The sequence below is a fragment of the Microtus oregoni genome, unplaced genomic scaffold (genome assembly GCF_018167655.1).
Source record: "Microtus oregoni isolate MIOR12 unplaced genomic scaffold, Mior012 000001F_ref0000356, whole genome shotgun sequence".
Taxonomy (NCBI): Eukaryota; Metazoa; Chordata; class Mammalia; order Rodentia; family Cricetidae; genus Microtus; species Microtus oregoni.
In genome coordinates, this window is record NW_024543060.1 from 52,988,124 (window position 1) to 53,002,746 (window position 14,623).

Here is a 14,623-nt window from a genome sequence, read left to right on the forward strand (position 1 = left end):
TTGTTCCTTGGGGAAAGGGAAGAAAATTTATTGATGTCCTAAAGGTATTCAACCTCATTATCCAAGGCCAAACCACATGTACCACATGTTTAAGTCTCATTTTTTTCTATAGAGACTCATCATAATCTACAATACTAAGGCAGTCACATTAATATGATGACTTGCTCAGCACTAGGGCCCCACAAATATATTTCTAGACTCTGAGAGACTGTACTGAAGACCATACTAATCTGTATATACAGGTTTAAGTATTCCTTAAATACTTAAAATAGACCATTTCCTAAAATTTAACAAAATCATCTGTCCTGAATTGATTTTAGCTATGGTGTGTGTTGCTTGCAAAGGCTTCAATTTAAGACAGCATGGGCTTTCCTGAATACAATGCCATAATGGACATTCATGCTTTGAACCATATTACCGAACAGTGCTTAATATGCCCCTGTTTCCTCACACTTTGTGGCCACACATTTATGGATTAGTGGGAGAAAGAAGTAAACGAAGATCTGTACCAAATGCTCCCAATTAGTTTAACTATAATTTAAGGATTAAGAACTCAGTGTCCCTACATGACTTCATTATTGATATTTGGAAAAAAAATCAGGAAGGAGAATGTCAAATCTTGGCTCATAAACAATGACGTGTTGACCTCGTTAATATGCTAGCCTCAGATAATAAAGATTAGAACATTAGAATTTTCACCATATTCTCTATCATGCTAGAAAAAAAAAAGTAATGGAAGAAAGATGTCCAAACACTATTATTTTGTTCCTCTCCTCAAATTTTCCTCTAAGTCAGTTAATTTAGTTCTGATACAAGAAATGGAGCATGTCATTGTGCCTGTATGTCTGCATAAAAGTATACATGCCAATTAGCTGCATTCAGTCACTTCACAGTGTAAATGTGCGTCAAGGAAATACACTTTAAATCTATAAACTAGAATAAACAAACGAATGGATTTAGAAACAAGGACAAAGAAACTGACTTCCATTGCCTGGGGTCGGGGATTGTGGGTTGGGTACATGGCTGGGCCTGGAGGCTGAGTCCGTTGACCATGGAATGTGCAGAAACCAAATTCCTAAATTTCAGCAATGACCCTCAAGGGGTGAGTGAGGCTGTGAATGTGCTATTGACAAGGATGGTCCTTTCTTCAGGTTGCATGACCAACTCTCTGATGTTGGGACCAATTAAGTCCTGGCCTTCAGCTGGATGTTGGGATTAACTGAGTTCTGGCTTTCAGCTGCTCTTCCCTCCTAGAGCCTTCTAAGTGAAGTGACTAGAAGCTGTGCCTAGTTAGAGGATCAGAGGATGGGATTATCACCTGTTGGCCATTGACTGCAGCGTATTTAAGTCTACATGGTGTTAATAAAAGGGGGCTTTGGTATCAGTGTTAAAAGGTCTGCATGTCGGTCTGTCTCTGCGTCTGTATTCTCAACCTCCAGCCCCTTGCCTGAAGCTCATGAACTGGGTTCCAGCGCACAGAGCACAGACATGGGGACTCTGTGCGCGGCAATTGGAGGTCCCTATACTGGGAATTTGAGGAGCATGAGTCCTAGTACTTACATATTGAAGGATCCTATTATTCCTGATTGTCATATAAGGAAACTGAAACTTAAAAAGCTTTGGAAAGTTGTTCCAAAGGGCCCTTGGATACATTGTCTTAGCTAGACCTGCTTATCTTCTCACACTGGTCTAGGAAGACAGAAGATACTAGCTGGTAAGATGAACTTAATGCCTCATAGGCACCATCAGTTCTTAAAATTATCTATCAGTTGTGGGATGGTTTATTAAGAAGATAGACATTATAAGAACGATCTAGGATATCACTCAAAATACATGTACCACACTGTTCACCACCTTTCAATCTTCACCTTCAGTGGAAAATTTCTCAAAAAGCATTAAAACACTACAGTAATAATCTTGTCATAATTTGACCTATTCATGGAAAAAAATCCCTTTACCTCTTTTCCTTGCAGAAAGGGGGAACAACATGGGATGTTACCAGAGAAATTTAATGTCTCGTGTATACCTTCATTTTCCTGTCAGATATTCCTTATGATAATAGACCACTGGGTATGCATGCGTTAAAAGAGAGCACTAAGAATTTAGTGGGGCACTCCATTTCTCGCGTGTACCTTCATTTTCCTGTCAGATATTCCTTATGATAATAGACCACTGGGTATGCATGTGTTGGAAGACAGCGCCTAGAATGCAGCCACATCTATCAAATTGTCAAGGATGAAAACTGCTACCTGAGAGACAGGGGGAAGGCTTGTCATAGCCACTGCTGAGGAATGACTTTCCCATTTAATTCGATTCTATTCATCACGCATTATAGTGACCCCCCTCACACAGATGTTACAATAAAAAAGAGCACTTAAATGGCTACCTAATGGTGGGTTTGATGCTAAAAGAGTCAATTATAACTCTTCAATTTTCTGAGACCCACATTTAAGCACACATTCAAGAAACTTTCTAAACTGCTTCATCATATTGCACGAGAGACTTCTCACACTGCCTAAATAACAGCAAAGTGTAGATAAATTTTTCTTTGGGCTGCCCGCTCACAAATAACAAGGAGATTTATTATTAATTATGAAATCTTTGCCTTAGCTTAGATTGTTCCTAACTAGTTCTTATAACTTAAATTAACCCATATATTTTTAATCTACATTCTGTTGGGTGGCTCAATAACTCATTTCTGTATTGTTCATCCTGCTTCCTCTGCACTGGCTGGTTACTCTGTCTTTCTTCTTCTTAGAGATCTTTCTCTTCCTGGAAATCCCACCTAGCTCTCCTGCCTAGTTATTGGCCATTCAGTTTTTATTACACAAATCACAGCAATATATCTTCAAACAGTGTACAAGTATCCTACAGCAGGAGAATGCACAGTTTGCATCCATGCATCTATTATCCATATTTTGGATTTGTCCCCATATTTTATATTTTTATTTCTTTGTATTAACATAAAAGTGATATGACTTTTAGAAATGTATGAGATTTCTGAAAATCATTTATATTAAGTGACATGTTAGCAATCTGAAGATTGCTTATTAGTCTGAAGAAATTCATAAGTGAACAACAAATGTACGAAAATATGTTTGCATGTACTGGCCATAATCACACTGCTATATGATACTGTTAGTCTGTTGGCCCCAATCTATAGGCACCCCAAGTGCCATATTCCAGTCTCTCCTCCTAAATAGGTCCTGCACATCTTTCAGCAAAGCCTTGCTAGGCAAGTCCACATAATTCTCTCAGCCCCATATACCCTTCTCAACTCCAGGACTTAGCCTATGCCCTATATCCAGTATTTCACCTGGCCACCCTTGCTTGCCTTGACACCTACCTGTAGGCTTCAGCCAGGATATGCCCTGCCCACTCCCAGATGCCTCGTATACCACATTCATTCTCTCCACATAGCCAAGTCCTACACGTCTTTACCCTAGAATCTAGCTTGGTGAGTTCAACTGATCCTTTCCTCCATGAAAACCCCTCAACCCTCAGTTCTACCTACAAACTCCAGATTTGGATCAGGGCCCAGACGCCTCTGTCTAACTTACATCATTCTACTTAAGTAATATCCACCATTTATGACCAACCCAGACTAAAAATCCTGTGTTCCGGGACAATCTACTCTGTCTGCATCAAACACAGAATAAAACAACATGATCAAACGTCATTGCAAAAATAAAAACAATATGAAAGTTCAAGGTGTATCATACACAACTCCCAAAGCCATCCAATCCCATAAAATGTTTTCTCCCATGAGAATTACGCTGATAAATCCTGGGACATGACATGTAAAAGAACAACCGTAAATTTCTTTAAAGAATTAAAGGAATTGAAAAAAGACACGAAGAAACATCTCAATGAACTTAAGGAAAATGAATTTAAAGAGAACAAATGCTTGAGTGATGACCAAGAAGCCACAAACATAAGCCTGATGTAAATAATGAAGATAATCCGGAATTTGAAAGTGGAATTGAACAAAACAACAGAAACATCAAAAAGAACTCAAGCAGAAATAAAGATGGCACTGAATTTCAACTCAAGGGAAAGAAAACTTTAAAAGTTGAATGAATTAGGAAAAGGATAGAATATCAGGACTCCATGATAAAGTTTTAGGAGCTATAGATTTTTTTCTTCTTTCTACAATCTTTTGGTTATTTATTCATGTTTTCAGTTTAAAATATGGCTTCTTGTATTTAAGTTTGGTTTGTCGGATATAAGATTTTAGGCTGTTTATACCTTGAATTTTTTCTTCTTTAATTAAGACAAATTTTTTTCTGAGGGGTACATTAGTCTAGTTCGCCAGCTGTGGTCTTTAGGGACTTGGAATACATTATTTTAGATTGTTCTGTATTTCAAGGATTTCATTGAGAAAGCAGCCATTATTCTTATGGATTTTCCTTTATGTATGACTTGTGTCTTTAAAATAGACCATAAATCTTAAAAAATTCAGAAAAATTGAAATAACTATGTGTAACTTATTGCATCATAATACAATAAAATGAAATTGAGAGCAAAGACATCCTAGTAAGTACAAAAACTCAAGGAGATTAAAGTCCATTACTGAATGATGGATGAGTCAAAGAAGAAATTAATAAACAAATTAAGAAATAAGTAAAAAAAGTCTTCTGAAATTAAATAAAAATATAACACAAAAACCCTTGAGACACACTAAAAGGAGCCCTATGATGGACACTTATAACTCCAAATGCTTACATTAAAAAACGAACATAAATAAATGCCTTCATGATGCAACTAAAAAACTGAAAACAAGAAACAAACAAACAAAAATTCAAAACAAACAGACAAACAAAAAAGAAAAACAAGAACCAAATCAAGTAGCCCACAATAAATAATAAAATTCATACAGGATTGGTTTATTCAGAAATTAATGTGATAGAAAAAAAGAGAAAAACACAAGAGCTGGTTCTTTGAGAAGACAAACAAGATTGACAGACTCCTGACACAACCAACCAAAAGAAACAAAGAGATGAGCAAACTAACAGAATCAGAAATGATCGTGGAAACATTCTAACAGACACCAAACATTAAGACTAATTATAAGTGATTTGAGCATTTACACACTTGAAAATCCATATCCATGTTTGCTTGTCGTGTATCAAGTCCCCATCAACAATAACAAGTGTTTGCTATTGTATTTTGTTTAAATCATCTGCTTTTGCATCAATTCCCATGACTGAATTCTTGAAATCAAGGTTTCCCACATCTTGTGACCTATTCTTACATCACATTTCCTCTCAGTTCATTCGCATTTTGCAAGTTTTCTGGTGATTTTCTTCTGAAAATGTGTGTGGGAGGTCACCATGCTCAGAGTCATAGACAGCCACTGTGGGTGATGTGCAAGAACCAGAATGAAGCTATAGTGATTAGGGAAGAGAATGGAGACAGGTACATTGAGAGAAACAGAAATGAAAAATTACATAGCTCAGAAGAGAGAGGTACAGGATGCACAGTGACTTGAGATTCCAGATACCTGCAATAGGTGTGCTCTTTGACATCGTGACAAACGTTTCTCAACTGAAAACACAAATGTCCATGTAATTTCCTCAGATTATGAGGTGGTAATGGGAGATGAATATTAGAGTCAGCTTTAGAGCAAAAATAAAATAATACAGTTGGGAGGACTGGTTTACTCAGGCTCAAAGACCAGCAGTTCTCAGCACGTGGGCTGTGAGCCCCTGAGCAGAACTATCAATAAATAGACATTTGCAAGTTCATAGCAGTAGTAAAATTACAGTTATGAAGTAGCAACAAAACAGTTCTATGGTTGGGATCACCACAACATGAGGAACATTATGTTAGAGAACTTAAGAATGACCTATCAAGTCAAACAACACTGTTCTGTCTTTCCATCCTTCTGTTCGTTTTAAGATTCATGGCAATGCACATTTATTTCCATTAATATTAAACAGAAAACAGCAAGCTAAGGACATAAGACTGAATCTTTTCTCAGTATGCCTGCATGTGATTCCCATTATACTTAGTATGCCTCTGATTACAACTTTAATTTGAATCTCATATAATGGTAAATGAATTCACATAGTTTTTAATTGCAGATCAGAAGTGGCTGGGCCACTAATAACAAGATAATATCTATTATTGGATCACCATATATCATAATTCATCTGCATAATTCCACAACCTATCAATGTAAAGAAAAGGCAGGAAGACCAATAGAGTTGAACATTTGGTATAAGGTAGAGAAGACTGAGGAACATCAACTAATATTACTAAATTGTCCAGTTGCTTATAATTGGTGGGAAAGCTCACAAACAAAAACGCCAGACAAGGACACAGAAAGCTAAAAAGGAGGTGAAAATGCAATAGCAATGCTGAAATGTAGCAAATTCAGAGGAACTGACACAAAAGAGGAGAGGAAGGAGGTGAAAATGTAATACCAACTCAGAAATGTAGCAAATTTGGAAGAATTGGCACAAAAGAGGAGAGGCATTATTCTAATATTCCCAATTTTTAGGAGATTTTGAGCCAATTCTATTTATGCTTAGTTATAAGTGTAAATTTTGAAAGTATAAAATATTGGGTGGGCTATTTTTATAATATATTTTTAAATTTACACGCTACTTGCTATTATATGATCTCTACAAAATAAAATAACATTATTGTAACTTATTTTATGAGTCTCCCAAACAAGCACCAACAAGACATATAAAATTAGAGAAAGGCATAAAACACTTTATGGCAGCCTTTGCTTCTATGAAGAACAGGTTTATTTCTTAGTGTATTCTGTTAACAAGTACTTGAGTGTGCTTGTTGGTGCTATCTCGATGTGATTTATTTACTCTCTTACCATTGAGACAAAGACAAGTGCCCTTTAATGCTTTATGACAGACAAATTTAGACCTGTGGTAAACAACACTCTTAGTTCTAGTCTGGGGAGGCGGGGGGACGAAGAGCTGGGAAACGGAGGCAAAATGGAGTGTCTCTGATTAATGTTGGTTATTTAACACCAGTTTCTCCAGCAAGGGAAAACTCCACATCAGTAGGAGCCACACCAGCCATAATCTCTACAAAAACTACGCCCAAACCTGTAGTAGCTCTATATGCATTTACTAAATGAAAGAGCATGCGTGTAAGAGCAATGCAGCATTAGATGGTCTTAAAGTGCTTGGCTTCTGAAACCCCGCTCTAGTTGTCTTCGTGAGTCTCACTTCCAGGAACCAGAAATTGAACCAATTACAGCAATAACAACCACTCTGATAGGAGACATTTATTTCTATTTTCATGTCACCATGGTCTCAAACAAGCAGCGCATTGGCAGAATGTATCAAGAAAATACTTCCTGGGAGTAATATGGCTTTAGATAACTTTGGATGGATTATATGTCTCTTATTTGGTACTCTGCTAGTTTATTTTCCAAACAAGCCTGTGATTCCTTGAATATTTTTTCAATCGAATAAAACATGGAACTCTGCAAACAATGGTAACAGGAATAGTAGAAGCGGCTGTTGTATTTGCATATTAGTGATGGTATTACAATCAACATAGGTGAGAAGAAAACCAAGAGATAATATTTAATATTACCATTATTCATCTGGGAATAATGAACTTTGCTTCCATTATTTAAATGATAGAAACATGTAAATAAGCAACAAAATGAAGAGGCAATCTACAAAACAGGGAAAAATATTTGTGCACCTTATATAGGAAAGAAAAATAAAATCTTCAATATAAATTGTAAATATTCAAGACAGTTAAATATTTGAAGGGGAAAAAACTAAACAAATCTGAGTGAATGTAGAAGTTTCACAGGTAGGGACCCCAGACCCCATCTTCTGACCATTTGAGCCTTGCCATGACCTCAGGTGCCCTTGCAGTCTATCATCCCATGCTTAATTTTAAAGTTCTTTGTTAAGAAAACACCTTGATATCACCTTGCTCTGGAGATTGGACATGTAGCATAACAGATCATGTGCTAATATATTTCCTTCGCAGTTACCTATGAAGGTATTGCACAGCCCTAAATAACTCAGGCATTTTAGGAAATATTTTGACAAGAATTAACATGACAACGAAACTTTTTGTTGATTTGATAGTGTTGAAATGCTTTTGCTCATGTGCCATTATTCATCATTTATCAAATCCCCATTTGTTATTTTTTTGTCATCTTGACACAGGCTATGGTCATCTTGGAAGACCTGAGAAAATGCCTCTATCATATTGACCAAAAGAAAAGCCTTTGGGTTCATTTTCTTGATTAATAATTGTTGTGGGTGGTGCTTTCCCTTAGTAGGGTGTTGTGGAATATTATTTTAAGTAGGCAAAAATGTGTTACATTTGTTTATGCTACACTTGTTTAATGATATAAGGATGTGTGTTTAATTATGTAAAGATATGCTGCAATGGTTTCACCTTGCCTGCCTAAGGTACCTGATTGGTCTAATAAAGAGCTAAACAGCAAATAGCTAGGCAGGGGGAAGATGGTGAAACTAACAGGCAGTGAGAATAAATAGGAGGAGAAATCTTGGCTTGAAGAAAATGGAAGAGTGAGAGAAGGGAGAGAGAATGAGGGACATACCTGGGGCAAGAAGCCAGGCAGCCGCTAGCCAGCCAGACACAAGACATAGTGAAAGTAAGACGTACAGAGGAAAGAAAAGTAAAAAGTTCCAAGACAAAAGGTAGATAAAAAGAAACAGGTTAAGTTAAAAGAGCTAGCCAGAAGCAAGCCTAAGCTAGGGCAAACATTTATAACTAATAATAAGTCTCTGTGTCATGATTTAGGAGCTGGATGGTGGGCCAAAAGAAAAGCCCTGGTACAGTAGGTGATCTTGGATGGTTTAAAAAAACACACGGAATGAGACAAAGGCAGTAAGTGACATTTTTTCCATTGACTGCCTCAGCTCCTGTCTTTAAGTTCCTGCTTCAAGTTCCTGCCTTGACTTATCTCCGTAGACTGTGACATGGATATCTAAACCAAATAAATCCTTTCTGCCCAATTTGCTTTTGGTCAAGGTCTTTATCACAGCAACAGAAAACAAAGTAAAGTACCTACTACACATTTAAAAGAATACTAGTTAGGTTATAAATACAGGACAGAATAAAACATTGCCCTGACTTCTTGATAAATCTGGGCAAATCTAGAGCTTGAAGCCTATGGATTTCTTTGTATTAAATAAAAGTAAAAAATTCAGGATGGATGATTTTTTAAAACGGTATTGTGCTGTACCTGTAGGCAGGCCGGAGCACGTCCCTGGGGCTTGTTGACATCCACAGCTACCAACTGCCAGCCACCAGCAGCATCTTCGTGGAACATCTTTAAGACAAAGAGACCGATGAGTCAGAGATGTTGAGCATGGAACACTGAGAACTCTAGCTTTGTCTGCAGCTTTCTATGTGTTTAAATATTACTGAGAATCTGTCTTCTTAAAGATTTATATTTGGGTCTTGAAACATTTCAGCTATGCTCATTTTAATACTGAAAACAGGAGAATAATAATCACACTCTCATGAGCAATGGTAATAATTGCATTTAGTGAGCACTTGTTTCTGCCTTACAAAGAGTTTGCATATGTAATCTTTTATATACTCTTCTAAGCAGGAAAAATATTCTAGTGTTTTTAGGTGGCTATATTCATTATTATTGTTTAGCTCTGCAATAAAGTGTAGTTAGAATTCTAAAGCATTATGTCGCATCAGTTGAGTATATGTAAGAAGACTTTTTAAAATCTTAATAGATCTTTCTTAGTGAGTTAACTAAAAACATTCTCATGTCAAATAGTATCAGGAGTTCCCCTTCAGTGTGTGGTAGGATTTCAATGGTAGTAGGGTGAGAGGGCGCTTAACCGACTTTGTGTAATTATTTTAACTAGGTCACAATCAATTTGCTTAACAGAAATTTAGTTGGTATATTTACAAAGGTACATGTCATTTATCTTGGCTTAGAAGAGATAAATTTCAAGATGCTATTGGACAACCTGAGACCTGCTCAGTCTGGTGTCCAGGTGATTGATAATCTTATGACATAGTTCACTCCTAAGTAAGTTCTCATTTGTCAACATTATATCCAGTTGGAAGACACTTCCCACTTACACTGTTCCTCAGGAGTAGTGTGTGTGTGTGTGTGTGTGTGTGTGTGTGTGTGTGTGTTTGTGTGTGTGTGCGCGCGCGGGTGCATGTGTTTGTGTGTGTTGGTTTTAATGAGATAAAGTAGAATTAAAGTTTTCTTAAAAAAATAAAGATGTTAACCATAATAATCCACTGTTTTGTTTCTGCCCAAAGTCTGTTTTTTATACACTAAACATTTTCATTGTTACTAATACTTATGGCTTTATGTTGGTCTGACCCCCATATTGTAAACAGAAATCATTAACGGAAATCTGAGTGACACAGTACATGGATCATTACCTATGTGTCATAATCATACTTCAAACACTAACCAGAGAGATTGTAGTTCATTCGCAGCAAGGAAAGTTTCTATCATGATTTAAAATGGAAAATAAGTGCATAACCTCACAGGCCACATATCTAAATTTTAAATGAAACAATTGAGGTGCACATTTACACAAAGATTCCTTTACCAGAGATGTTATCACAAATAGTGAGCCCCAGATGTCTATTACAGAGCTCACCTTCTCTTTAGAATAAAATTTAAAAGCTATTTTTGGTTGTAGAACTAAGTACATCTTTCATGACTGGACCCATTCTAAGAATATAGACTGGCTGGAAAAACAAACCAGCTAAAGGGAACTTTAAAGACCCTGTCAGGATTCTGGGATTCTTTTTGTACGGGCAAATGTCAAAACCTATGCTGTCAGTCACCAGCATAGAACACTCTGCCAGTTCCTTCTATACTGTCTTGTCAAGGCACAAAGCACTCCTGGGGCTGATATTTCCTTTCATTGGGGCAGACTAATTTTCTATGCTAAATTATTTTTCTCCAGCAGACCAAACTCAAATGAATCAATTTAACTGTCAGCAAAAGTGTTATCTGGAGGTCACCCCCGCGTTTGAAATAAAGTAACAGAAATGCAAAAGTGTCTCATTTTCTTTGGAACCTAAATCATGCAACATTTAGATTGGTTAATAAAACTATAGATCTTTGAGACTGAAACTGGGCTAGCCGATGGAGACAAAAATCCCAAGGGGCTCAGATCTCTTGGGAGGATTCTAGGCATGACTGTGGTCATTCTTTGTTTTCCAATGACAGGGCATTTTTATAAGGCTCCAGAAAAGGGAAAAGTTACTACCCTTTCCTAGAAGCTTATTTTGACCGGGTGGTTGACTATATACTGTAAGCAGAACTTTATTGTTCTTCCTGTATTTGTTTTCTGCTGACTTGGATATAGATGTAAGAGTTGCAGCTAAAGAGGCATCGTGGTCTTCTACGTAACCATGGAAAGGGAGACTGCAAAGTGGAGCAGAGAGGTGATGGTGAGTGATGGCTCATTGGCAGCCTGGACCAGTGAGCCAGCCAGCTTTACCCAGAAAGGACACAAATCTACATCACGTATGCTGCTTATATTCAGTATTTGGCCTATACAGTAGAATATAACATAGGTGGTTTTAGTTAAAATGTACAATGGTTCCTGTGTTTTAATCATATGACTCTCGTCTTCTGATTCTATCATGAAAATGTGATCCCAAAAATGTGCATAAGATAAAAATCAACCAATATCCCAAGAGGTAACCATTGCTGACATTTTAAACTTTAAGCAGCCAAATGCTTTAAGCAGAATTTAATGGGTCATCTAGTAGGGACATGGGAAACAGTAGTGCTGAGGGTGATTTGGACTGTGAGGGCCTGGCTCAAGATGTCTCAGAGGAGGATATTAGCAGGTGGCCTAGAGATCATTCTTTTAATATTTTGGTGAAGAATGTGGCTGCTTTTTACCCTTTCCCAAAAAGTCTGCAGGAGACTAAATTAAAGAATTATGGATTAACAGCTTTACAGAGGACATTTCAAAACAACCTAGCATTGACTGTGTCACACGGCTGCTAATGGCCAGTCTTGTTCAGGTCTATAATGAAAGGGAGCAAGTTGAGCAAGGAAAATACAAAATGTACAGAGGAAAAAGGCAGCACTAAGAAGTGTGAACAGATTAGAGAAAAGCCTGTCGCTAAGTGGAATAAAGAGAGCGTGACCTCAGATCAAGCTAAACTTCCAATTTGCGAAAAAGAATTAAAGCAGAGTGAAAAGGAATAAAAGAAAAGCTTAGGGCCAGGCACAGTGGTGCACACCTTTAATCCTAGTACTCAGAAGGCAGAGGCTAGCAGATCTCTGAGTTCAAGGCCAGCCATGGTTTACAGATTAAGCCAAGATTAGACAGTGAGGGAAACCATCAAACACAGAAAGCTAGTGAAACTGTAATTGAATGAGTAGGCCATGTTCTAGCCCTAGCACGCAGCAGAACTTGGCAGTTTCAGCCATGTGATTTTGGATTTGGAGTCAAGGATATAAGGAAGGGGTTATACAAACTCCCTCTGTGACTACGGAAAGCTACTGAGTCCAGACATGAGTCAGGGTTATCACTAACGGCTCAGAGAGGCCATTGGGTGAAGCCGTGAATGTGAAGCCTAGATTGCTTTGGAGACCTCTAGATGTTGACAAGGCCAGTGTCACGGGATACCTGCCCAGGAAAGCTGCTAACAGGAAGTGGAACCAGTCCACAAGAAAGAAGTATGTTGCACTCAACAAAACTGAAAGGAGTTGGAGATCTGAAGAGCATTTGGCATCTAGAGATGGAGATGCAGATTTTGGAGTTTCCCCAGCAGGTTTTCAATATTGTTCTAGCAAGTATTTTCTAACTCTGCTCCTTTCTTCTCTTTTGGAATTGTAATGTATATCTATGCCAATGTATGTTGGAAGTTCCCAATTTTGTTTTTATAGGGTGGTTACAGTTTAGAGATTGTCACGAGTCTCTGAAGAGACTTTTGACTTTTAAACAGTGTTGAGACTGTTAAAGACTATGTGGACTTTTGAAGATGAACTATGGTACAGCTGCAAGCCTGTTGGGGCCAGGGAATGGAATTTGATGATTTGAATGAAAATAGTTCTCATAGGCCCATAGAGAAAGGCACTACTAGGAGGTATGGCCTTGTTGGAGGAAGTGTGTCACTGAGGGTTGGCTTTGAGGGTTCCGATGCTGAAGCCAGATCCAGCGTCAAACTCTCTTTCTGCTGCTTGCAGATCTAGATGTAGAGCTCTCAGGTCCTTCTCCAGCACCATGTCTGCCTTTGAGCCACTGTGCTTCTTGATGATGACATTCAACTAACCTCTGAACCTCTAAGCCATCCCAAATTAATTGTTTTGCTTTATAAGGGTTCCTGTGGTCCTAATGTCTCTCCACAGCAATAGAAACTTTAACTAAGACAACTTTCTTCTAGGAAAGATGTTCCAGTTACACTTCTTGGAACAATATACTTAGGAAGACCTTGTCAGCCAGCATTAGGTGTCATCTTCTTAAGAACAGAGAGTTTCACATGGGGATAGGACAAAGAGGACACTGGTAGTACCCTGCAATGGCTATATTATAATGTATACTATAATATGTAATGGTATGTAGTTTTTATATTATTATAGCCTTCTCTTTTATTTTAGACAGAAAGAAACGTAGTGGCATTTTATATGTATTTTAATAAATAAAGCTTCACTGAAGATCAGAGAGTAAAATAGCCCCATGTTGGGTGTCAAAGGAAGCATGATTAATAAAAACTCAGAGGAGAAATTGGGGTTCAATTTGAAGATCTGAGAAGCGAAGCAGCCTGGTGTGGGAGAACTGTCTGTATTACCTCTACCTCAGTTCAAAAATGGCGATCCTGCCTCCAGGAATCTCATAATGAGACTGAGACTGAGAACTGTTTCCTCCCATTTTATAATCCTCTCTGGGGCTGGGATTAAAGCGTGTGCCACTGGGATTAAAGGCATGCACTGCCCTGTTTCTATGGCAACTAGTGTGGCTACAGGGATTAAAGGTGCGTGTTACCACTGCCTGGTCTGTAAACAGTGGGACTGTTTTACTCTCTGATCTTCAAGAAAGCTTTATTTATTAAAATACAGATGAATACCACTACAGAGGAAGGAACTCACAATGAGTAAAAATGAAGGCTGGGCAATCTGAATGGAGTCTCATATCATCTACAGTCATACAAGATAGCAAAATTATCCATATTTGCCATTTTTTAATCTGCAATGTGGAAGCAATAATTGTACCCACTTCATAATATTGCTTTAGGAATTAAGTAAGGCAGGATTTAGTGTCACTGTGCTATGCTAAATGCCACTGTTGATACCGTGTAGCGATCATAAGTGGGAGTGACAGTATCCATCACAATGTAAGGGACACTCATGAACATGTCCCTCTCAGTACAAGCAGTTGGGAAAGCATGAAGATTTCAGCCCCATGAATTAGCTCAAGCTTGTTCCTTTAAAAATGATGGAATTTTGTGATGGGCAGCTTGATTTACAAAATAGTTAAGAATACTCTTGTCATCCCATTCATCAGGTTTTCCATTGACGTGAGGTCAGATAAATCACAATAGAAGCAATGGGAATCTTAAAAAAGTGAATGAAAATTACAAACCTAAAATGTGCACACACATGTATACACATACATACTGTGGAGAAAAATTTTATTTT

The 14,623-nt window shown here is 37.7% G+C and overlaps 1 protein-coding gene across 4 annotated transcripts in view; it reads right to left on the reverse strand.

The window, feature by feature from the left end:
• Positions 1-14,623, reverse strand: part of Nalcn (sodium leak channel, non-selective) — a 255,068-nt gene that overhangs the window by 162,664 nt on the left and 77,781 nt on the right. For all 4 annotated transcript variants that reach the window (XM_041666485.1, XM_041666494.1, XM_041666477.1 and 1 more), the window contains exon 10: positions 9,215-9,301. In XM_041666485.1, coding sequence (XP_041522419.1) covers positions 9,215-9,301 — 87 coding nt within the window. The remainder of the gene's footprint in view (positions 1-9,214; positions 9,302-14,623) is intronic.